The following is a 23,850-nucleotide window of genomic DNA, read 5'->3' as shown; positions in this document are numbered from 1 at the left end:
GGCCCTTCCTCTCAAGCACCGCTGGGCCCTTCCTCTCAAGCACCGCTCCGCTGGGCCCCGCCGTCTCTGCACCGCTCCGCTGGGCCCTTCATCTCAAGCACTGCTCCGCTGGGCCCTTCCTCTCAAGCACCGCTCCGCTGGGCCCTTCATCTCAAGCACCGCTCCGCTGGGCCCTTCATCTCAAGCACCGCTCCGCTGGGCCCCGCCGTCTCTGCACCGCTCCGCTGGGCCCTTCCTCTCAAGCAACGCTCCGCTGGGCCCTTCATCTCATGCACCGCTCCGCTGGGCCCCGCCGTCTCTGCACCGCTCCGCTGGGCCCTTCCTCTCAAGCACCGCTCCGCTGGGCCCTTCCTCTCAAGCACCGCTCCGCTGGGCCCCGCCGTCTCTGCACCGCTCCGCTGGGCCCTTCCTCTCAAGCACCGCTCCGCTGGGGCCTTCATCTCAAGCACCGCTGGCCCATTGGCAGGGCCGGATCTGTGTCGGGCAGGGCTTCACGAAGCACTCTGGGCACCATGCCTCCTCCATAACCAGTGGAGTCTGTAATCCACCAGATGGACTGTGGCTTTGCACTCCCCAGGATGGTACAGTGGGCAATCCACCCACTGTAGAGACTTGTGAGACTGTGGCTTTGCACTCCCCAGGATGGGACAGTGGGCAATCCACCCACTGAAAAGACTTGTGAGACTGTGGCTTTGCACTCCCCAGGATGGTACAGTGGGCAATCCACCCACTGTAGAGACTTGTGAGACTGTGGCTTTGCACTCCCCAGGATGGTACAGTGGGCATGGAGGCCCCTCGTGGATCTGGCGTCGTGGACTCATGTGGCTGAGGTGCCCCCCCTTCCCTTCCCCCTGAGGTGCCTGTGGTTTTAATATCTGATGCCCCAGCAGTGTTCTCTCCAATGGAATCGGGTCTCGTGTGTGTTTATGCACATTGGCCCACGGACAATGGCATGTAGCCAATATGTGCCGGACTTTTGGACTATGTTCATATTATTCATGTTGTGATTTATTTGTTTTAATCATCTAATATTTCACTTAAGTTCAAATATGCTTTAATATACTTCTATTTTAATGATCATTTTATTTTGTCTTTGAATTATTCCGGGGGGTTTGGGGGGTGTAAATCTGACTTGTTGCTCTGCATTGGTGTGTGGGGATTTGGGGGGGGGGGGGCTGTCGCGTATGTGTGTGCCCGTAATCTTTTCTCCTCCCCCCCCCTGTGTCGTAGGTGCAGTACTCACCGTTGTCTCCTGCGGCGGCGTTCGTGCTCCTGGTAGAGGAGCAGGTAGACAATCGCTGGTAGGATGTTTAATTCGGGTTCCATGCTGTCCAGATTCCTCGTGGAGTGTATAGAGGTGAGCGTTTTCACGTTCGTGATCTGTTTCTGCCGTGTTTTTATCGGCGGGGCTCCCGCCCCGGAAAAGGTGGCGGATTGGTGGGTCGTGATAGGGTGGGCGGTACATTGTCTGCCGCCTGTCTGTTGGCGGTGACCGCCGCGCTGTTTGTTTGCCCCGCCGTGGCGGTCGGAGTGTTAAAGTGGCGGGCTGCGTTGGTGGTTCCCGCCAGGGTCAGAATTCCATTTTTTTGACCGCCTGCCTGTTGGCGGGTTGGCCGCCGCTTTAACACCGACCGCCAGGGTTGTAATGAGGCCCTATATGTCCTGGGCGTCAGGCTATAGAAATTCCACACCTCTGCTCAGAGGATCATGGCTGTTTTCAGTTCTTGGCTCTGCTATCCTATCCTTCATTGTCAGTGTTCAACATCATTTAACATATAATCAATGTGACTCCACTAGTGCTTAATTTGAGCCAGTGGATTCCGGTGCGGGCAACTGCACTTATTTTTGAGAGCCGGCACTTATTTTTCTGCCTCAAGCGTTCACTACTAGCAAAAGACACATATTGGAAAGACTGAGGAAGAGAAAAATTAAAAAGCTTCACAAAGGGAGAGAGCAGAAAGCTGCAAGAGTGATCTGAAGGGTCAGGGAGTGGCTGCAAGTGGATTAAAGAGGCCCGAGATGTCTTCAGGATTACACTACCTCAGTATTCTGTGCTCGCACATTGAATTGCAGCAGCTGTGCGTTTCAGAGGAAAGCTTTGGCCACATGCACATTTTTATTTACAAATTAAGTACTGGACTTCACTACCCTAAAAGCCTCATAAGTAGGGCCCGGAACGTATCAAAGTTAACCTCCTCTTTCAGGCCGTTAGCCAGATTGTGCAATCAATGCAATTGTAACCTGGCAAGCCTGCTCTAATGTTCTAGCCTTTTCCCTCAGACACATTTCTGGTATACTCCAGATAGCAGAAGCACAGCTTCCAAAACACAGTTTTCCATGGAGTCTCCTACAATGTAACATGACTGTAAAGGTACAGCTGTATTAAATGTTATGATGGGAGACCTCTGCATCGAAGGGAATGGGATATTACATACACCCATTCACTTCCCACACATAAATAATGTCCACATTATAGAGTCTGATTTTTTTTACTCTTCCTTTTGTAAATCCTGCCTTCTCCACATTGTCCATGAAGGATGAGCCTCCACTGCTGAAGAGAAAGATAACTTTTACTGAGGAGGAGACAACTCTTATTGTGCAATTTGTGATAAATCACAAGCACAAGCAACTACATACACAACCTCCATTCATCCTCAGTGGATCACAAAAGGCAGCCTTACGACAGGAGAGGACAGTCTCTGCCAATGCATTTGGGAAGGAGGAACACATCGTAGGGGTCATTAAAAAGAAATGGCAAGATGAGAGGAGGCGAGTGAATGAGACATACTCCAGGATTCAGTTGGTACAAGGTCTTCCTGAAAGGCCATATGGATCCTATCTCTATATCACACCACCCTTCTCCAAAATGCATCTTTAACTTATATACGTGTGAACGTTATGGACAACATTAATGTGGCCCAGGTAAGATTGTAACCCCTTTCTCTCACTACAAACTACCCTAAAGTCATTGACCTAGCTCTGTCCTTCCATACTGTTAGGCACACATCACATTTATACCTCTTAAACAGGGCATAAAATACATACCAAGTAAAGAAGTTGATGATCATAGTTTTTTTTTTAATTCCTTCATTTTATACTCTAATTTTTCAAAGTAGAATCGTTGCTTCAGTCGTGACAGCACTCATTACAAATGCTGCAGGGTAGCACACAGGGCATGTCTCAACGCAGTCCAACTACACACAAAGGTATTTTACAGCAACACAACAGGGGATTTCTATAGCTTAGTTTGTTATACCTAAACCAATTTTAAATTGTGTTTTTATTGTCTAATAATGTTAATTGAATATAACTTTAATATTTATGTTCATATTGTGTACTCGTAATTTCCTTTCTCTTTTTTAAGACCATGTGTGACAGTCCCACCTGCCACCTGCAACACCATATGCTTCTGCTCCGAGCGCTGAAACAAAACTCAGACTGGCACCACAGAGCAGATGAATGATAGAGAGCTGTGAGTATAATGCCTTTTCTTTTAGCTTTGGGGCTAACCTATCTTTTTATTTGTAAGTGACAAGGTAGGTGTATGTATGGTGGTCACACATCCCTGTATTCACCTTGGTCAACATTTAATACATTTTTTGATTAATGTTGACTTTGTCATTTTAATTTGCCCCTAGAGATGACATTGTAAGGGCAGCACTGTATATATATATATATATATCTATATATATATATATATAAATATATATATATATATATAGTCCAATACCAAACGCCGGAAACCCGAAGCTACACCAATGGTGGCAGTCTGAGCGTGGATCCAGCTATCCACGTATATCGTATGCCAGATCCTCCAAAATACAAAGGACATGCTCGGACAGCAGAAAATGTGGTCACATATATTATTTAATAACAGATGCCTCCTCACAACGCGTTTCAGCCATAGCCTTGTTCACGTGTGGGCCGGCTGTTTGCTTTACATTTTAAATACCCTTCAATACATAAACATAACCAATGGACTGCCTAAATCAAATACATACGATCCACAGGGAAAACGGGCACCATCTTTAAATGTCCAAAATATAAATATTACCTTTCCGCAAATACTTTAGTGGAAATACAAATCACAATATTCATTACATATAGAATTAGTACACCTACATAAATTATAATTATATATGTCAAGTATTACATTAGATTACCTACATTTTATAACCCTAATGTCAATGAACTGGTTTATATTCCACATAAATGCACATTCCTGTTCCAGTGAACATATTTTATCAGATAGCATCACTTCAAATATATATATATATTCCATCAAAACGGTCCTAATTGCAGCGCGCATTTTCCACTGGTGCACACGTAAGGAACGGACCATTCCTTTTCAATCTTCAAAACAAACAATTGTAACGTTGCTCTCCAGGAGAGTTTATTTGGTTTAATCCAATAGTGTACTCCACCAAACACCACCACAAATAAACTCTTCTGGAGTGCAACGTTACAGTTGTTTTCAATTGTTTGTTTTAAAAAAAACATATATATATATTACACTGTGTGATATTTTACAGGTGCACTTAGTTTGCATGGTTGTCTTATTTTTAATTAAAAAACATAAAAATATTATCATGTAATATGGCGTACACCCCTCTCTCTCTCTCTCTCTCTCTCTCTATATATATATATATATATATATATATATATATATATATATATATATATATATATATATTTATCTTTCCTCTCAGCATCTGTCGTTCAGCTGTCCCTGCTACCTACCAGTGACATCAAGGGGCAATCTGGCAGCAGCAATTTGTCCCCATACTATCCGTCTCAGTTATGTCTGGAAACATCTAATCTTTACTTCTATATCTCATTAATCCTTTCACAGCATTTACCTTATGTTATTTTTGTATATAGTTTCAATACATTAAGAATGTTTTATTTGTGGTTATTGTTTTCTTTTCATGTATTTATTTCTGTTTTGCCATCATTTGTGGTAAAGATAACTTCCCTATTTTGACATTAATAATTTATTTATCAATTATCACTCTTCTTCCCTATATAGCTCCTGGATGAGGAGATACCATTTCAACTCCAACTACGAGGACACTGGTTTAGCAGTAGAGATTACTGGTATCATCTAGTCCTGCCCCTGAAGGATTTTTTTTACAACTGCAGACTATGATGAAGGCGAATACTCATGCCATGGGGCCAACTCTCTGTGAGCATACTGACTCCCTTAAAGGCTCCCCTAGATGATTAGCCAGCAGACCTGTACCTTGTTTAACATTGATATGTTACTAAGACATGACATAGAAGTACCAAGCACAGCTTCGTAGTTTGAGGGAAGAGTGTGCAAGGCAACATGCCATGGCCATGAAGACGATAGAGGCAATAAACAAAAAATGCCAGTGTCATTCTACAAAGCCGGTGCATGCACAAAATTCTACAGAGCCTCCTCAGACTGTGAGAACAGACCTCAACCCATAATTCCACACCACTTACATACCTACCACCTCTGCCCCACACCATCTGCACCACCACCACCACCACCACCTCAACCACCACCAAATGTGCTTCCCACAATACAGGCACATCTAGAACCAAACTCCACACAAGTAATGTGTAGGTGTAGGTATAGGATAAACTCCAAAAATACATATTAATTTGTAAATATTGATTACTCTTTGCCTCACATACGCACTGAAAACCATTGTTACTTTAAAAATATTATGTACTTTAGAAAAATAATTTGTGTAACTTTTATCTGTGACCAATTTTGAGTTTGAACTACTATATAGGAAAGTGTCATTTATTTTGTGTTCTTTGTTGACATTCTAAGTCTTACGGATTTAAAAAATCGTTGACTATCTCAACTAAATTATTTTTAAGACTAAACATTCAATTTGTCTGCCATAACATGAATTAATAGAAGGTTTTTTCGAATAAGTACTAAACACTTAAAACATCGACTTGTTTACGCAAAATAAAGAACATAGATTTATTTAGAAAAATGTGTAACAAAAATGGAAACTGTCCTTATAATTGGGGAAAAGGGAAATAAAATAGTCTTCTTGCAGGGGAGAAATAATACAAGTAGATGGAAGTTGTTATAGTAAAACGTGTCGGGGAGCAAATCTCTTTACAAAGGGGCATACTTTTCAAAAAGCGCAAAAATAATGTCCAAAAAAGTGCATAAATTAACGATTAAATTATCTGAAGTCCTGAACAACTTTAAAAAACATGTTCTCTGCCCTAAATAGCAATAAATAAATAATGCCCCCAAGCGCAGGTGTAAGGGGAGGGATGTTTCTAAATCAAATTCATGGCTTGGGGTCAGAAGTTCCTGGCCATCCTCTGTTTTACTTTTCACCACAACGATGTTGGAATCATTTGTCAGATGTTAAATAGCCAGCACTTGCAGGATCTGACCCCCCATAGGAAGCTCAAAACACACGGTTAGGAAGTGAAACAGGTAATGCTAATTAACTGGGGGATTGAACGTTAGACCTGCTCCAAGAAGGTCACATGGCCTCATAAAGTTCGGAGATGTTTGGTTATCTCTTCTTGTAGTGCCGAGCCTTGTCTACTAAGCCCCAGATATCCCAGAGATTATTTCATCTCCGATTGGCCTGAGGACTTCCATTAGAGCAGACAGTGTGACAATCTTGGGGAACGGACCGAGCAACAAGTGAGGGCTCTGTGATGTAAAGGGCAAAAGTGCCCTTCAACTGCTAATCTTCTGGGCAGGCCCTTGGTGGAGGAGAAGGCTGTGCAGGTGGTGCAGCTGAGTTCCTGATGGTGTGGTGTCCGCTAAAGTTAAGGAAGGAGTGGGTGCAGACCCAATTGACTGTGAATCCTGATCTCAAGACATCACTAGCAGATCTTTTGCAAGAGGAGACCCAATATCTGCTTCTGCTGGACAGGTGGTGTCTAAATCCACCACCCGACAGATGGCTCTGCGTTCTTCCCCTGGAGTCTTTTTTTAATTTTTTAAAGAAGTGTCTGTGTCTGTCTGCTGGGAGGCACACTTTCCCTGCTGATGTTGGCTTCTTCCTCTTTGTTGCCTGTGGGTAGCTTTGGACCTGCCTTTCAGCTGAGACTGCTCTTCTGTACTCGGGGTCCTGCTATGATGGTGGTCAGCTAGCCCTGTCAGCTGAAGAGGGATGAATAAACAATAAACAATAAAAGTTGTGTGCATAGGTTAGCTATGTCATATCATTTTAACCTATTTTTTTACATTGTGGTCCCTGCTGATTTTTGCAGATTGCAGATAGCCATAGCTTGGCCAGATGCTACTGTTATGGACATGTCTAACCAGATGATTACTTATTTGAAAATGAAAGTTTTGCATAAAGAAGTTGGTTGGCTTAAGGTAACCAGAACTACTCGAGTAGTAGTAGGTGTTTAGGCAGCCTAGAGGTGTCGAAAATACAGAAAGGGACAATCTTAGTAGTTTCTTGTCACAGTATGTTCTTGGTTTGCATCTAGAAATTACTGCACACAATGGTTTGTTGGTCTAGAAATAAAGCAAAAGAAGATTAAGGAGAAATACATGTAGGCACAGGCCAAATTTATCACACAGAAGGTGTCAGAGTGGTCCATATCTGACAGGTGAAGAGATGAATTCTGTTTCCAGATTTGGTACAGGGATGCAGGGAGTTGAATATCAAGGCAGTGCTCAGATGATGCAGAATGGAAAGTATGTTCCACAGGGCAACGGGCAAGGGATGAGTGTTTATCAGAATTCAGGGATGGACGTAACCGTGTTGAAAAAGACTACTCTATGTCATATTTGTAACAAAGTGGGCCATTGGAAACGAGAAAGTACTGAATAGACATTGAATGCTAAATGATCTTCAAATGCCAAATATAAATACAATGCCAATGCAGAATATGCAAGTTCAAAGGCTGTATATGCCAATGCCCCAAGCTCCAATAATGCAACAAAACGAGGCAAACCCAGGTATAATTCAAATCCTAACCTTAAGGTTCAGCAGAACCATTTCATTAGTCCAGAAAGTCTCCCAACAGTTCCCAGTTTTTGAGAGTCCCACAGACTGGACTCTGACCAATCACAATGACTGTGCCTGGGAGGGGAGGAAGGTTGCATGCTTGACGCAGTTCTTGAGGTAGACCAGAGTGGGCCATAAGTAGATGGGGAGATGGCCACTCCAAATCATCTTTGATCGATACTGAGCTACCTGCTCTACTTTTAGAAAGGCAGAGGTAACCAACATAATCTTCTCTGGAAACAAATCCAAGTTGTAGGTATTGCTAACAGAGCACAAACCCATTTTCTGGTAAGGTTGCTATAAATATAGGGCATCTCGAGGAAGACCACCAGTTGGTAATATGTGATTCATGTCCAGCCAATCTATTGGACAGGGATCTACTCTGTAAAATCAACTGTGGGGTGTATTGCACATCACACGGTGTTGAGCTTCAAACACACAGTGAGGATGTAGACTTCAAATTAAAGACACAAAAGTCTACCATTGGGTTGTTCCCAGTCCTAGAAAGAGAAGACTGTGACCTCCCGATCTACAAGGCTCCGTGAAGGAGGAAGCCTGGCCTCGAGAAATCTGCTCACCCACTTGCTGTAGCGTGTCAGATTTTATCAGGGCATGCTATTTTTAGGGCGTACTAGTCCGATCTGGTGAGAAAGCACGAGCTGGCAAAGAACAGGTGTTCTTTCATTCAGAAAGTGAATGAGCAATAAAGATGCCTTTAAATCTTGTTTTTGTTTTGTCACTTTAGCTGCTCATTCAAAGACAGAGGTCAAATGTCAGCTTTTGTCTTCTAACAAATGCTGCTTATTTAATCCTGTAGATTGGTGTTTAATTTTCTTTATCTGACTGCAAAGTTAGCAGATTTTGTAAAGTGAAGTGTCTGACAATCGTGCTGGGTGCACAACATTTAAAAAGTTTGTAAAGGAACTGTGCAAATGTTTCAAAATATATTTAAGTTGTTAGGGAAGTGCATTTTTGTAATTCTGCAGTGAGCTGGAAACAAAGATTTTAATAGGATCAAAACAAACCTCATGCTTAAGGCGATGGCTGGAATTACACCCATAATTAAAACTATGCCAGAGCAAAGCATCCTAAAGGAAATATTAGTGAGTCTCTGCAACGCACCTATGGATTTGCAGAAATCAGATAAAAAGTGGAGAATCATGAGGAACCTGAGAAAAGGAAGCCAAATAGTTATTTCATGTAGTCCCATGGTATCGGATCCCGACATGATACTTTTTCAAATCCCCTGCAACGCTGAATGGTTGTCAGTCATTGACTTGTCAGGTGTTGTTTTCTTTTCCCCTGCATGAGGATAGTCACTTCCTTTAAGCTTTCGATTTTTTTAGATAAACATTTGCCATGGTGCCAAGTCCTAAAATGGTATACAGAGAGTCCCTCAATCTGAAATCAGATACTGAAGAAAACTCTGGAGAGCTTACAGTTGCCATACAATTCGTTTTTTGTCCAGTAAATCAACAACTTACTGGTGGTGTCAGCAACACAAGATGCATTTAAGCAAGACACTTGCTTTGGCAGCAAATTGACCCAAGGTGTCCCCCACAAAATTGCAGCACGGTCAGAGGAAGGATCTGTACTTGGGACATCACATGAGAGTAATCCCTTCTATGGCACAGTAGTCAGGATTGTCCAGGGAATGGTGGATGTAAGGAAATGGCTCCCTGTTGCAGTTACCCCCACTTGTTGCCTGATACTGATGCTGACTTGACTGAGAAGTGTGCTGGGACCCTGCTAACCAGGCCCCATCACCAGTGTTCTTTCACCTAAAATGTACCATTGTTTCCACAATTGGCACACCCCTGGCACACAGATAAGTCCCTTGTAAAAGGTACCAGTGGTACCAAGGGCCCTGTGACCAGGGAAAGTCTCTAAGGGCTGCAGCATGTGTTGTGCCACCGTTAAGGACCCCTCACCTAACACATGCACACTGCCATTGCAAATTGTGTGTGTTGGTGGGGAGAAAAAGGCAAAGTCGACATGGCATCCTCCTCAGGGTGCCATGCACACAAAATACTGCCTGTGGCATAGGTAAGTCACCCCTCTAGCAGGCCTTACAGCCCTAAGACAGGGTGCACTATACCACTGGTGAGGGCCTAGCTGCATGAGGAATATGCCCCTACAGTGGCTAAGTCTATTCTTAGACATTGTAAGTACAGTGTGGCCATTTTAAGTATATGGTCTGGGAGTTTGTCAAAAACGAATTCCACAGCTCCATAATGGCTACACTAAATACTGGGAAGTTTGATATCAAACTTCTCAGAATAATAAACCCACACTGATGCCAGTGTTGGATTTATTAAAAAAATGCACACAGAGGGCATCTCTAAGATGCCCCCTGTATTTTACCCAATCCTTCAGTGCAGGACTGACTGGTCTGTGCCAGCTTGCTGCTGAGACAAGTTTCTGACCCCCTGGGGTGAGAGCCATTGTGCTCTCTGAGGCCAGAAACAAAAGCCTGCACTGGGTGGAGATGCTTAACATCTTCCCCCTGCAGGAACTGTAACACCTAGCAGTGAGCCTCAAAGGCTCAAGCTTCGCGTTACAATGCCCCAGGGCACTCCAGCTAGTGGAGATGCCCGCCCCCTGGACACAGCCCCCACTTTTGGCGGCAAGTCCAGGGGAGATACTGAGAAAAACAAGGAGGAGTCACCCACCAGTCAGGACAGCCCCTAAGGTGTCCTGAGCTGAGGTGACCCCTGCCTTTAGAAATCCTCCATCTTGATTTTAGGGGATTCCCCCAATAGGATTAGGGATGTGCCCCCCTCCCCACTGGGAGGAGGCACAAAGAGGGTGTAGCCACCCTCAATGACAGTCGCCATTGCTTACCGCCCTCCCAGACCTAAACAACCCCCCTAAATTCAGTATTTAGGGGCACCCCAGAACCCAGGAAATCAGATTCCTGCAACCTTAACTAGAAGAAGGACTGCTGACCTGAAGCCCTGCAGTGAAGACGGAGACAACAGCTGCTTTGGCCCCAGCCCTACCGGCCTGTCTCCCAACTTCAAAGAAAACTGCAACAGCGACGCATCCAACAGGGACCAGCGACCTCTGAAGCCTCAGAGGACTGCCCTGCAACCAAGGACCAAGAAACTCCCGTGAACAGCGGCCCTGTTCAACATCCTGCAACTTTCTTGCAACAAAGAAACAACTTTAAAGACTTCACGTTTCCCACCGGAAGGGTGAGACTTTCCACTCTGCACCCGACACCCCTGGCTCGACCTGCGGAAAACCAACACTACAGGGAGGACTCCCCGGTGACTGCGAGCCCGTGAGTAACCAGAGACGACCCCCCTGAACCCCCACAGCAACGCCTGCAGAGGAAATCCAGAGGCTCCCCTTGACCGCAACTGCCTGTCACAAGGGACCCGATGCCTGGAACCAACACTGCACCCGCAGCCCCTAGGACCTGAAGGAACTGAACTCCAGTGCAGGAGTGACCCCCAGGCGACTTTCCGGCTAGCCCAGGTGGTGGCTTCCCAAGGAGCCCCCCCTGTGCCTGCCTGCATCGTTGAAGAGACCCCTGGGTCTCCTCATTGCTTTCAATACAAAACCCGATGCCTGTTTGCACTCTGCACCCGGCCGCCCCTGTGCCGCTGAGGGTGTACTTTCTGTGCCTGCTTGTGTCCCCCCCCCCCCGGTGCCCTACAAAACCCCCCTGGTCTGCCCCCAAGGATGCGGGTACTTACCTGCTGGCAGACTGGAACCGGGGCACCCCTGTTCTCCATTGAAGCCAATGTTTTTGGGCACCTCTTCGACCTCTGCACCTGACCGGCCCTGAGCTGCTGGTGTGGTAACTTTGGGGTTGCCTTGAACCCCCAACGGTGGGCTACCTTGGACCCAACTTTGAGACTTGTAAGTGTTTTACTTACCTGCAAACGTAACCTTTACTTACCTCCCCCGGAACTTGATTTTTGCACTGTGTCCACTTTTAAAATAGCTTATTGCCATTTTTACAAAGACTGTACATGATATTGTGATTATTCAAAGTTCCTAAAGTACCTAAGTGAAATACCTTTCATTTGAAGTATTACTTGTAAATCTTGAACCTATGGTTCTTAAAATAAACAAAGAAAATATATTTTTCTATATAAAAACCTATTGGCCTGGAATAAGTCTTTGAGTGTGTGTTCCTCATTTATTGCCTGTTTGTGTACAACAAATGCTTAACACTATCCTCTGATAAGCCTACTGCTCGGCCACACTACCACAAAATAGAGCATTAGAATTCTCTTTTTGGCACTATCTTACCTCTAAGGGGAACCCTTGGACTCTGTGCACACTATTTCTCACTTTGAAATAGTATATACAGAGCCAACTTCCTACAGTGGACTACTGTTGTTTCTATCTTTTCCCTCATGGTAAAGCCTCTACAGAGATTTACACACAAGGATGTGTCTCATCTGTTGCCCTGGGACAACAAATGCAGGAGTGGCTTCTGAGAGCTGGGAAAGGAAAGAAACTCTGCCATGCCCTGGCACTAGGAATATCTGATTATGAGACACGAATTGGGGTACTGTGTCTTTTTTGACACATACTTATGGGAAAGCGAAATGATCTATTGCTTATTTGTCTGCTACACTTGATCCAGACCCACAGTGCTGCCTGAGTGGCTAAAGGCATTGGGTGTCCGCATTCACAGCGCAATGGTATTATTATGAGCAACTCGTCAGCGCCTGCCCTTCCCTGCACATGCTACTGGCTAAGCCAGTCTCACCGGACACCATGTTGTCTGCCATGGAAAACTTTTCTGATGAGTCTCAAAAGTACTCTGGACCAGAGGATGGGACTCTCTTCCCCACGAGATATTGATGGAGTGAGCCATGAGACTTCCTGTCATTGCAACAGCTGTACTTGTGAATATAATGGATGATTTGGTTCTTGACTACTGCAGAGGACTGGTTGACATGGTGCATTCTGTCCCTGACCAGCTTGAGATGAGGACTCTTCTTCCAAGACAAGAACTATGCCATGACATAAGTCTGGGGGACTGGGTCTTGGTGAAGAGACATGTCAGGGTGTTAGGGAGACCTGCCTGGAATCTTGCTGCTGTTGCCCTTTCTAAGTCATCCCTGTGACGAATACTGCTGTGAAGTGTGTGGAGCCCCCAAACGTGATCCACGTTTCCCACACTAAGAGAGTAAGACAAGTAGATGAAGAAGTTGTGATAACAATCACTGATTTGCAGACTCAAACTCTAACACAGAACAAATCTTCAGAGGGAAGAGAAGGTGGTGCACAACTGTCTCAAAGTCAAGCAGAGACTAGTGCAGACTGAATGAGCCAAAAGTAACCACAGTGACTCACGTATCAGAAACAGAAGGTGTGCACCCTGAGCTCAAAGAGGCTGCAAGCACTTCAGCCAGAAGAATGCACAGGAGAGAAAGTTGGCTGAAAAGTGGGGAGAGACTGAGAGCAGTTGTGTCAGAGGACCGCATTCCAGAAATAATCAACAAAGAAAGAGAGACAAGTGAGTAAAGTTGACAGTGAACAACCAGTAGTCAGAAGCTCAAAAAGGTAACAGGTGCCTAGCCGAAAGTAATCATCTCCCCAATTGATTTTTCGGGATCACATGAGAATGAGAATCAGCAGAGGTTTTCAAAAACCTCCATGAATAGTGCTACCACAGGTAAGATCTTTTCAGGGTCTGGCTCTCCAGTTGATTTGAAAGATACTAATGTTGAAGAATCGAAGGTACAGGAAAGTAACCTTTATCCTTATTGGTATAGTGGTCCTTTTCTTTGGAAGGATCAGTGGACTATGCTTTGAACGACTCTCTACCGGTCGCCAGTGAAGTGCTTGCGAAACTGGTGTTTTGCACTCTCTGATGTGAAGGTGGAGAAGGAGCCTAGCAGCAGAATTTTTGATTTGTTGCATCTTGTGCATGATGAAATTGGAAATGCTGCGGTTTAAGTTGTTGGCGTAATTGAGCTTGGAAAGTGCGAGTGTGAATATAAATTGGAGCTTTTGTTAGTATTCAAGGCTAGGAAAGATATATTGCAGTGTTTTCATTGTGTAAAAGTCACTCTTTGTGACCTTACAGGGATATAGACCTGAGTCCATAGTTGTCAGTAGATTTTTTACTTCTCTTGAGGTAGCTGGTGGGGCATTGAGTTCTTTAGGAGGTTACTCATCCATGCACTTAAAACACATAGGCATTCTTTAAGGCTTGACTTGTAGATGTCTCCTGGATCATGCATTTTAAAAATGATTTGTGTACCTTCTGCATAATTGTATCTGGTGAGGTTGAACTATCTAATCAGATCTGGTAAGTGGATTAGATGGATGTTTAATCGCAGAGGATTATGATTAACCACTGATTGATCCACAATGTTTGGTGTGAGTAGCTGATGTTAAAGGTGGTGGGTACACCAAGCTTTATCTGTCTTTGAGCTAAGAGCAATCTATTTCAGAGCATTTCCACATGTTTCCCGATCATAAAGTCTTATATAGTAATGTTTGGTGGGGAAAAGTGTCAAATGCTGCTGATAGATCTAGAACCAGTAGGGCAGCAACACCTTTCTTGTCCACTGCATTAAGTCTTTCCGTAAGGATTTGAGAGTTGACTGTATAACCTCTGCTTGGTCTGTATAAATTGTTAGTATGACACAATTCATTTTCCTCAGTAAAATTGGAATATTGAGTAAAAACTTCTTTCAAATATCTCACCTAGGAATAGGCCATTATGTATTGGCGTGTAATGTGCTAGGTTGGACAAGTTGAAATTCTTCTTCTTGCACAGTTGTGTGATATAGAAGATTTTAAGCACAGGTCTAAATGATGTTTGTTTCAAGGACTTGCTAAGGGAGCTTCTAGTAACCCTCTCTGCACAGCTTGTGTGAAAAATATCTTTTGGGGTGATGGAAGGTTATTCTTATGGTATGCTTTCATTGATAGTGATGTGGGGTTCTTTTTCCATAAGGGTGTTGAGGGTATTGAGAGAGGGTAAAGGTTGGTTATGTCCCTCTTTATGGTGGTTCTGCCATGTGTAGAGGAGTGTTAGCTGTGGTGTGCCTTACAATAGTTTTCTTTCTTTTGAATTGTCAAGATCAGTTCTATGGAGGTTTTGTCGCAGGAGATTTGTGGTCGTACGCACTGTGGATTGCAGAATTCTGGTACAATCTTGTGAACTTCCCTAAATGGATAGCCGACATTGATTATGCATGTGAAGTAAAGATGCATTTTTGTAATTCTAATGGCTGCTTTATAGGCTGTATGTTGCAGACACTGTATGATGATGTAATTTTCAACTATTTATTTCCTCCACTAAGGAGTTACGTTTACATTCTTCTGATGTTGTAATTAATCCATGTGGTATTCTTCTTATGGTTCACCCTATATCTGGTTATCAAGTGCAGTGGAGATCCAGTTGTAAAAGGTGTGTAGGTCCTGAGGGGCAATTTTTTTGCGGTTCTTTCGAGGTGAGGCCTCAGTTTTAAGATGTATAATATTTCCCTTGTCTGTATGTGCATTTGTTGCTGGTGGTTGGGTTGACTTTGGTATGCTGTATTAATAGGTATGTTGATCTTTAAGGTAATGATGTTGTGGTAGCTCCTGATTGCCAAAGAACTGGCAGTGGCTGAGGCATGCCTCAGGGGGATAAATGTGACATCCAGCGTATAGCCTGCAGAGTGAGCTGGCGTGATGTGATTTGTTGGAAATTGAAGGCCTTAAGGTTAAATCTGGTGACGGCAATTGTTACTTTCTTCTTCCCAAACCAAAGGTTGAAGACGCTTTGTGTTTATAGGTTGGGCTTGCTTAGAGGAATCTTGGTCACAATATCCAGTAAGACATCTTTAAAGTTTGCGACGTTGGGAGGTGGTCTCTATGTTACATGAAAATAACAAGTCAGTGTTGAAGTAGGGTTACGTCCTACAAGCAAGGATTAACAATTGTTCATGGTGTAGTTTCCAGTGTGGGATACTTTTAATGCATTTTACGGATGACTTCTATGCCTCCTCCAATCTTGCCAATAGGATCTTTGTTGATTTCACATTCAGAAGATGCGGGGACAGAATCTTCACAGAGGCATGTCCCTGTGATTATGGTGCGATCTGGTGTGGCTTCTGAGTGCAGATCAAATATGCAGAAGGGCAACATTTTAGTTGCTGGGTCTCTGTCCTCTAGACACATTGGTGCTTTGAAAAGTTTGGGTCTAATACAGGAGGAGGAGATGGGGGATTGGGTGGGGATCCTTTCAGGCGGGGGTTCTCAGGCTGTGGCTTGAGGTAGATATTGGAGGTTGGTCAGTGTGTTATGTCTATACCTTCATATATTATAAATGCTACTGCTGTCTCCATGGCTGTACTACATGTTCTGTCTGTTTCTACGGTTGATATGCCAGAGAGTTGGCCCATTTCTTGTTCAGAAACATTTGCTATATTATTTTTAAGTATTGTTCCTTTGGTTTCTTGGGAGCTCATTCTGGCCTCTTTTACGTCTGTGAAATATTTCTGACTTCTGTTTCAGCAATATAAGGAGGATGTAGGCCTTGAAAAATCATACAAATGTTACTAGATCTGCAGTTTGAGTAACTTGAATAATTTACTCGACCTAATTGTAATGTACTTGACCCATAAACAAGTCTCAAATTGTGTGATCCTAGGCAGATATTTTATTTTACAGTCACCTTTTTCTTCATTCTCATATGAGTGCACCTTCAAATATGTGAGCTTAGCATTTCTGCTTTTAAAAAACCCCAACTCTTTTGTTTGATTAAATAGACTAAACGTTTGCCCCACGTATAAACAGTATCTAGCCTGTATATAGGGGACCATGGTCCATGAATTACCTCTTAGTTTACTAATAGCATTGCCATCGGGGCAAGAGTGTTTCTCAGTTTATGTTTAAACACTCACTTTTAATAAATATATTACTAAAGCATGACGTGGTAGCTTATTGTCATGTACAGACAGTACATTTTTAAGAAATGTCCAAAATCCTTCCCACTAACTTGCAGCTTTTTAAAAAAAAAAAATCATTTTTATTAGTTTTATATAGCAACAGGAAATCCAACAGGTCGCAATGGCATTGCACGGACTGAGCACTGCACAAATCTAAAGTATAGAGCAAAGGCATACGGTCAAGAATCGTCAGTGAAATATTGGGACAGAGCACATTACAGACTTACATTACTACAGATCAGCGGCACCCTCTCCCCAGGTCTCCATTTATTTCCTCCACACCCTGTCATGCTTAGCGGGACAGCCTTTTGCCTCATAAACAAGTTTTTCTTGCTGAGCACACCAGTCAACTCCCTTGTGCCACTTCGCTACTGCGGGAGCTGTCTCTGCTTTCTAGTTCGCTGCGATGTCCCTCTTGGCCACTAAACAGGCCATGCAGACAAAGGCCCGTTCTGCTCTGCTGGAACCCACCCCCTCGAGGACTCCCAATAAGATTTGCACTGGGGCAACTTCCACCTCTGCCGCAAGGCTCTAACGATCTCTGCCACCACCAGTAGGATGCAATGGAGGGGCAGGTCCACACCATATGGAAGAAGTCTGCATCTGGGCCCCCGCATTGTGGACAGTTGGCTTGGTGCCGGAGGCCCGTTCTATGTAGTTTTGCAGGGTAAGATAAGCCGCATGGAGAAAGTAGGTGTGCACCACCCGGAGGCGAGAGGCCATGGTCAGTGTCCTCGGGCCATCAAGGCGTCCCTCCAGTCCTCGTCTTCCATTGGACCCACCCATTGTTTCCATCGCTCACGGAGCTTGTCAAGGGTCTGTGCTGTGTTTCTGACCAAAGTAAGATATATGTGCGATACTCCCCCTTTACCTACGTGCCCCATCTGCGTCTTGGCCTCAACGGGACTGAACTCAGGGAGGACCGTCCCGGTCTGAACACGTACATGTAGTGCGTGACGGAGTTGCAGATATTTGCAGAATTGGGTGTGAGCAAGCGAAAACTGCTGCTCATGCTCCTGGAAGGACCACATGTGGGATCCCGCCCAGACATCGCCAAGCAGCGATATGCCAATGAGGTCCCATTTATGTAACCCCTCAAGTGCCGAGACATCTCTTAGCCACGATCCCTGCCACAGCGGGGTGTGTTGTGTGAGACGGTGCCACCACCCCGATGCTCGCTGTGCCGCCCTCCACCCCATCATTACCACCCTCGTCACCTCTTGGAGTTTACGTGGCCGGGGGTCGCCATACAGCATCCCCACCAAACCGGGGAAACCTAAGGTCAAGAGGTTCTAGTTGATAGGCGACTCTGTTCGTCATTGGTCCAGTCGCAAGCCAATGTAAGAGCTTGCCGTTTTTGTCCCCCCACCCGTATAAGCGGGCCACAGAGGCTCGCAACATGTGCTTCGCTGGTTCGAGAGTAAGGTGCCTAATTTCCTCTCTGACTAAAGCTAATTGCCGCGTAACCGATGGAAGCGTGGAGCCGGTGAGCTGGCCCTCCAGGCACACAGCTCTGGCCTCGAGCGCCAACACTTTTCGAGTACGTGCGCGTTCCCGCACCCGAAGGAGATGCCTGGCATGCCCCTAAGGGTGGCCTTACAAGCAGCCCAGATCGTACCCGGGGACGACACAGACCCAAGATTAAAGGTAAAGTAGTCTTAGAGGTGGTCTCTAAGGGCCTGAGTGTAATCACTATCCTGCAAGTACCAGGCATTAAGCTGCCATATTGGGCGTCTGGTCGCGTCAATATCGTCCAGTCGAAGAAGTAGTGGCGCTTGATCTGAGACCCCATGAGGGAGTATCTCCACCCCTGAGACTCGGGGAATATCAAGGGCCGGCACGAAGAAGAGATCTATCCTGGCATGGGTGTGATGTGCCGCTAACCTATGAGTGTATTGTCGCAGGTGGGGGTGCCAAGTCCGCCACGCATCACAGACCAAGGCCCTCCACCCAGTCCCATCGCCCTGGTGACGCGGCTTGAAGACGATGGCCCAGCGATGTCTATTTCCAAATTAAGAACAGAGTTGAAGTCCCCCCTCCCCCCCAATATGGTGAGGCCTGGGGGAAGCCCCACCACCACATCCCTGAGTGTCGTAAGAACCTGCTCCTGTGCGCCCGAGGGGGCATAAATACTAAGTATGTTATTGGATGCCCCCCAAGCAGTCCGGAGACTGCCATGTATCGTCCCTGTGGGTCCGACTGAGAGACCGCCACCACCATGGGTAGGAAGCGGTGCAACAAGACAGCCGTACCCCTCGAGCCCCTGGAGAATCCTGCGTGGTAAATTCTCTCATAAACCCCCCCCGCCCCACCCCCCCACCATCCCCCATGCGTATAGGGCACTTAGTACCCAGCAAGTGTGTCTCTTGGAGCAAAACTTTGGACGGGGCAAAGGGACGGATGAAGGAGAACACTGCAGATTGTTTCATTTTGTCTAGGAGTCCATTTACATTCCAGGAGAGGACCCGGTTAGTCTGCCCTGGTGTGTGCAGGGAAGCAGTAGTATTATGGAAAATGTGCCTGTCTGAGTGTCCCACCGCGACCAACTAAACAAGGGCATAAAAGCGTAACATAAACACCACCATAAAAAACTGTAAGGAAACATTCCCACAAGACCTCCCAACTGCCCCCACCCCATACTTCCAACCCAGAAGCATCTGTCACCCTAAACTGTGCCAACAAAGTGTCAATTGCTAGTGTGGAGTGGTGGACCCCTCCATTAAGTCGGAGTTCTGCAATGCGGCTCTCTGCTACTTCGCGCCCAGTGTCAGGGAGTGTGCCGCCATCCCAGCCCCCGCTACACAATGTGTCTGTGGGTCAGTTTCAGGAAAGCAAGGGGTACTGGCTACGGTGCTCCCCCGCCGGAGCAAGTCTGTCCTCGGCAGAGCCACCCGGTATGTTTTCGCCCTGGGGGGGCTCGGACTCGTCTCTCTGCCCCGGAAGCGCCGCGCAGGCCACTCCGCCTTCTCCGGCGGGAATGGGTGCACCTGCGCCCTCCCCGTGCTCCCGGGGGTCCGCCGGAGTCCGACAGCAGCCGGCCATCCCCTGGCCGGGGGGGGCCTCTCCAAGCCACATGATGTTCTTCAGTAAGCCAATCCCACTCAGCCTTCGGCGAGTCAAAAAAGAAGGCGTTCCCTTCCATGAGGACCTTAAGGCGCGCAGGGAAGAGAAGCATTTAAGTCAACTGCATCGCCCTGATTTTCTGTTTGACTCCTTCATACGAATGGCCTCTGGCTTGCACCTCGCAGGAGTAGTCTGGGAAGATGAGGATCCTGTGGTTGTCCCAGCAGAGGTCTGGCTGTGCTCTTGCCTCTCTAAGGATTACATCTCGATCTTTGAAGTTGAGGAATCTCACAATCATCGGCCGCCGAGGGCCACCCGGTGGAGGCCGGGGCGCAAAGGCCCTATGAGCGCGCTCGACAGCGAACCAAGGGGAGAGCCGTTGATCAGGGACCCACGATTTGATCCAGCACTCCAGGAAATGTATTGGTCAGCTCGCCTCTGCGCCCTCTGGTGAATCTCACAAAGCGCAGGTTATTGCGCCTGGAGCGTTTTTCAGCGTCTTCTGCCCTATGGTGGAGCTTACCTGTGCGGGTCTGAAGCTGGGTGACTTTGGCCTTGAGGTCCGCAATTTCATACTCTGCTTGTAGACACGGTCCTCAACTTCTTTAATACGACCCACTGCTGTCCGCAGATCCTGTCGCAGCAGGCCCACATTCTTTCGCACGTCACCAACCTTAGTCTCAACTGCCAGCTGCGAGGACTGGATGGCCTGGAGGATCGTGTTGACCCGTTCTGCAGCGGTGGTTTCTGGCATCGGGTCGCCCACTGCACGTGAGGTCGATTGCCTGGCGAACTGGTCAGTGGTTGCTGCGACGCGGGCAGCTGCTTACTTGTTTTGTCCTTCCCCATTGCCACTCCCTGTCTGTGTCCCGGCACCAGATTGAGTCACCCCTGGGCTGTCCGCCCACCTTCTTGGCCGCTTTGTCCTGGCGCCCCTACCTTGGTGCGCCACTCCGTCACCACAGCCCACCGTCTGGGCCCGTCGTCTCTCCAGCCGAGGCCCGCTGTCCCCCGCCGCACCACCGGCCAACCCCCGTCTTGTCTCCGGGTCAGGTCACGGTGGGGCCGGCCACCCACTCTGACCGCTTGCTGTCCCCCACTTCTCCGGGGGTAGGCCAACCCACCTCAGGCCGTGTCACATCCGCAGGGCACGCATATACCAGCCCCAGGTCTCTGGATGGCGCCACCGAGTCGCTGCAGGCTCAGCAGGGCCCCAGCATCGTCAGGGTGGAGGGGGCAGCAACAAGTCCCCCGGCTCTGCGTGGCCCCCTGGCACCTCTCTCTTGGTGCGCCGCAGGCCCGCCGTCCCTCCTGCTGGGACCGTCAAACTCCTCTGCACTGCCGACCGGCCTCCAGCATCAGCACAACCTTCTGCATCACCTCCAGTCGTCCGGTAGGATCTCTTAGCGCGTCTTGGGGTGCGGGCCCCTGAGGATGCTGGAGCCCGGCCGCACCGTGCGCCACAGGCCTCTTCTGCGCTTCAGCACGCTGCACAGGTCTCAGACTGCGGCCGGCGGGGGCGGGACACTTCTCGCCTTCTTTGCTGCGGGACGCAGCAAGGATCGTGGATGGGGCCGGCAGCACCCCCTCCTCCGCGGGACGCCGCTATGAGTAAGGTGTACTGCTCCGGCGGCCGCCGCGGCCCCACAGGGACTCTGCCTCTCCCAGCAGGCCCCGAGGCGCGCCGCCGGCACTGACTCCACCCGGCCAAGCCTCGCCCCAAGCTCTGCCGCGCCCAGACCGGGGGCACAAGCCCTCCACACTGCCTCAGTGGACCCCCATGTAGGCAGGGGCTGAGTGAAAATTAAATGGGCACAGGAACGGCGGGGCAATAGGAGGCGGATGACGGAGATGTCCGGAGCACTCTAAGAGTGTGACTACCATTTTGACGCCTGTGGCCACGCCCCTTAACTTGCAGCTTTACTGATAAAACTATATAGTGTATTAACAATAATCTGTGAAAATTGGGTTTCAGAAAACATATTTATCATTTGCACATCATTAAGTGCTCTGATTTGTTTTCATCCTATTAAACTATTTTGTTCATTACACAGAAGTACAAAAAATGGGCTTTCAAAACTACTGAAATTTATTTTGCGATGTTTGTACAGTTTACTTAATTATTTAAATGTGGTGTGTTAGGAAAAACCTAACACCCTACAGCCTTTCATTTCACACTCTGTACAGCAGGTCAGACAGTTCACCTTACAAAATCCTGGAAATCTGCTGTCAGAAGGAAAATTAATTGTAAGAAGACAAATTGTTTTTTGACCTCTTTCTCTGAACACAGAGCAAATGTGACAAGATATCAAGATTTAAAAGTGTCTTTATAGCTCATTCACTTGTTCTTTGTCAACTCGCCACAAGGGGCGAGTAGGTACTTAAAACAGCTTGACCTTATAAAGAAAGACTTGCCATAGAGAGTGGGCGCGTCGATTTTTTTGAGGTCTGAGGATAGTTATGTTCTCTAACAATATCAACTATTTCATTTTTCGTGGTAGCCCTGCATGCGTCTGAGTGCATTCCCAGTGTGTTTTCTCACTGATGGTGCTCTCCTTCTAAATACATTGTCTAATTTAAAAACAGCTTTGATGTAGTCTGTTTCCAACATTTTTTCTTAGTTTTGGAGAATTGAACATCTATATTATATGTTATTAAAAAAACAATATGTGATACATTTATATTAACATTTTTAAATTGTACATTTTAATACTTCCTTTCTGGATGTTGTCTTTACTTTGTTTTAGTCGTAGATTTTGATTTGCAGGCCTGCTTGGTGTTGTTTCTGGCATAGTTTCTTTTGTTGCAGCCTTTTGAGAGGAAGTGATTTGTTAGCCATGCCCTTTATTTTTTTGCATAAAATGTGGTTAGGAATTAGTTTTACTTTGTTTTTTTAAATCTGTTAAAGTATTATTTTTACTTTAATTTTAGTTTTGTGCTGTGGTTGCACATGTACAAGGTTGATCTTTTTGTATTTTGAGTAATTTTGGGTCTGTGTCCTAATATTCTTTTCCTTTCTTTCCTTTTTGTAGAACGTGGACCTGTATTTTGGAGAAATAAACATGAAGAATGGGTTTAATTATTTGTTTTATTTGCGTAGTTTTAGTTATTTATTACTTTAGTTGGTTCCACTTACTGCCAAACTTACTTTGTAGAATTCAGTCTTTTGTTGAAGGCTTCTTTTGTAGGTTTCCGGAAGAGTGATGCTGTCCTGCTGTAATTCTTTTTTATGTGCCATTTTGTTGTACTTTATTGTGGCCTTGTTGTACTGGTTTAGAATTAAAAAGGTGCCTCTATTTATAACATGGTTTTTAAGTTTATTACAGAGATTGGTTGGAGAGTAATTATTTTTTTAAATATTCGACCATTTATTGTAAATGCTAATTAGTATTTTTGTTAGGTATTTAATGTATATTAATTTTATTTTGAGTCATTTTTAGTTGTGTATATGTGAGAAAATTAAGCTTTTTGTGTGGTTGTCCCAAATTTTAGCTGAATTGAATTGCTGGTTTTTAGACTGCCCTCTAGGGCACTGCCGTCCAGTGCCCCATATATGTGCTTTGATCCCAAAAACATGTAAAAGTTGGCTAATTTCTGACTGGCTTAGTTAACTTTCATGTAAGGCCATAGCATACGCTGTAGAAACTACACCAATACATGGAAAGTCAAATATCACCTATGTATTACAGCACTTATTGTGCCATCCACTGGTGTGACAAGATAAACATGACATCAGTCCTCCCTATGTGGCTTTAATTGCTGCAGTTAAATTGGCCAGTCTGATATGTCAGAACAACAATTTTTACAGAGGAAACCTCTTCCTTTAAACTATTAATAAGTCACCCATAAGTAGGCCATGTAGCTCACCTGATAGGGAACTTACTAATTAA

At 45.9% G+C, this 23,850-nt stretch overlaps 1 protein-coding gene across 1 annotated transcript in view; it reads left to right on the top strand.

The window, feature by feature from the left end:
• LOC138293809 (adenylate kinase isoenzyme 1-like) overlaps positions 1–23,244 on the top strand; it is a 159,791-nt gene extending 136,547 nt beyond the window's left edge. Inside the window, exon 3 of the mRNA XM_069233136.1 lies at positions 22,993–23,244. Within this exon, the coding sequence (XP_069089237.1) occupies positions 22,993–23,082 (90 nt within the window). The 3' untranslated portion in view covers positions 23,083–23,244. The remainder of the gene's footprint in view (positions 1–22,992) is intronic.
• The last annotated feature ends 606 nt before the right edge of the window (positions 23,245–23,850 follow it).

Source organism: Pleurodeles waltl, chromosome 4_2 (assembly GCF_031143425.1).
Source record: "Pleurodeles waltl isolate 20211129_DDA chromosome 4_2, aPleWal1.hap1.20221129, whole genome shotgun sequence".
In the NCBI taxonomy this organism is placed as follows: domain Eukaryota; kingdom Metazoa; phylum Chordata; class Amphibia; order Caudata; family Salamandridae; genus Pleurodeles; species Pleurodeles waltl.
The sequence above is the reverse complement of the archived record's forward strand: the minus strand, read 5'-3'. Positions and strand labels throughout refer to the sequence as shown.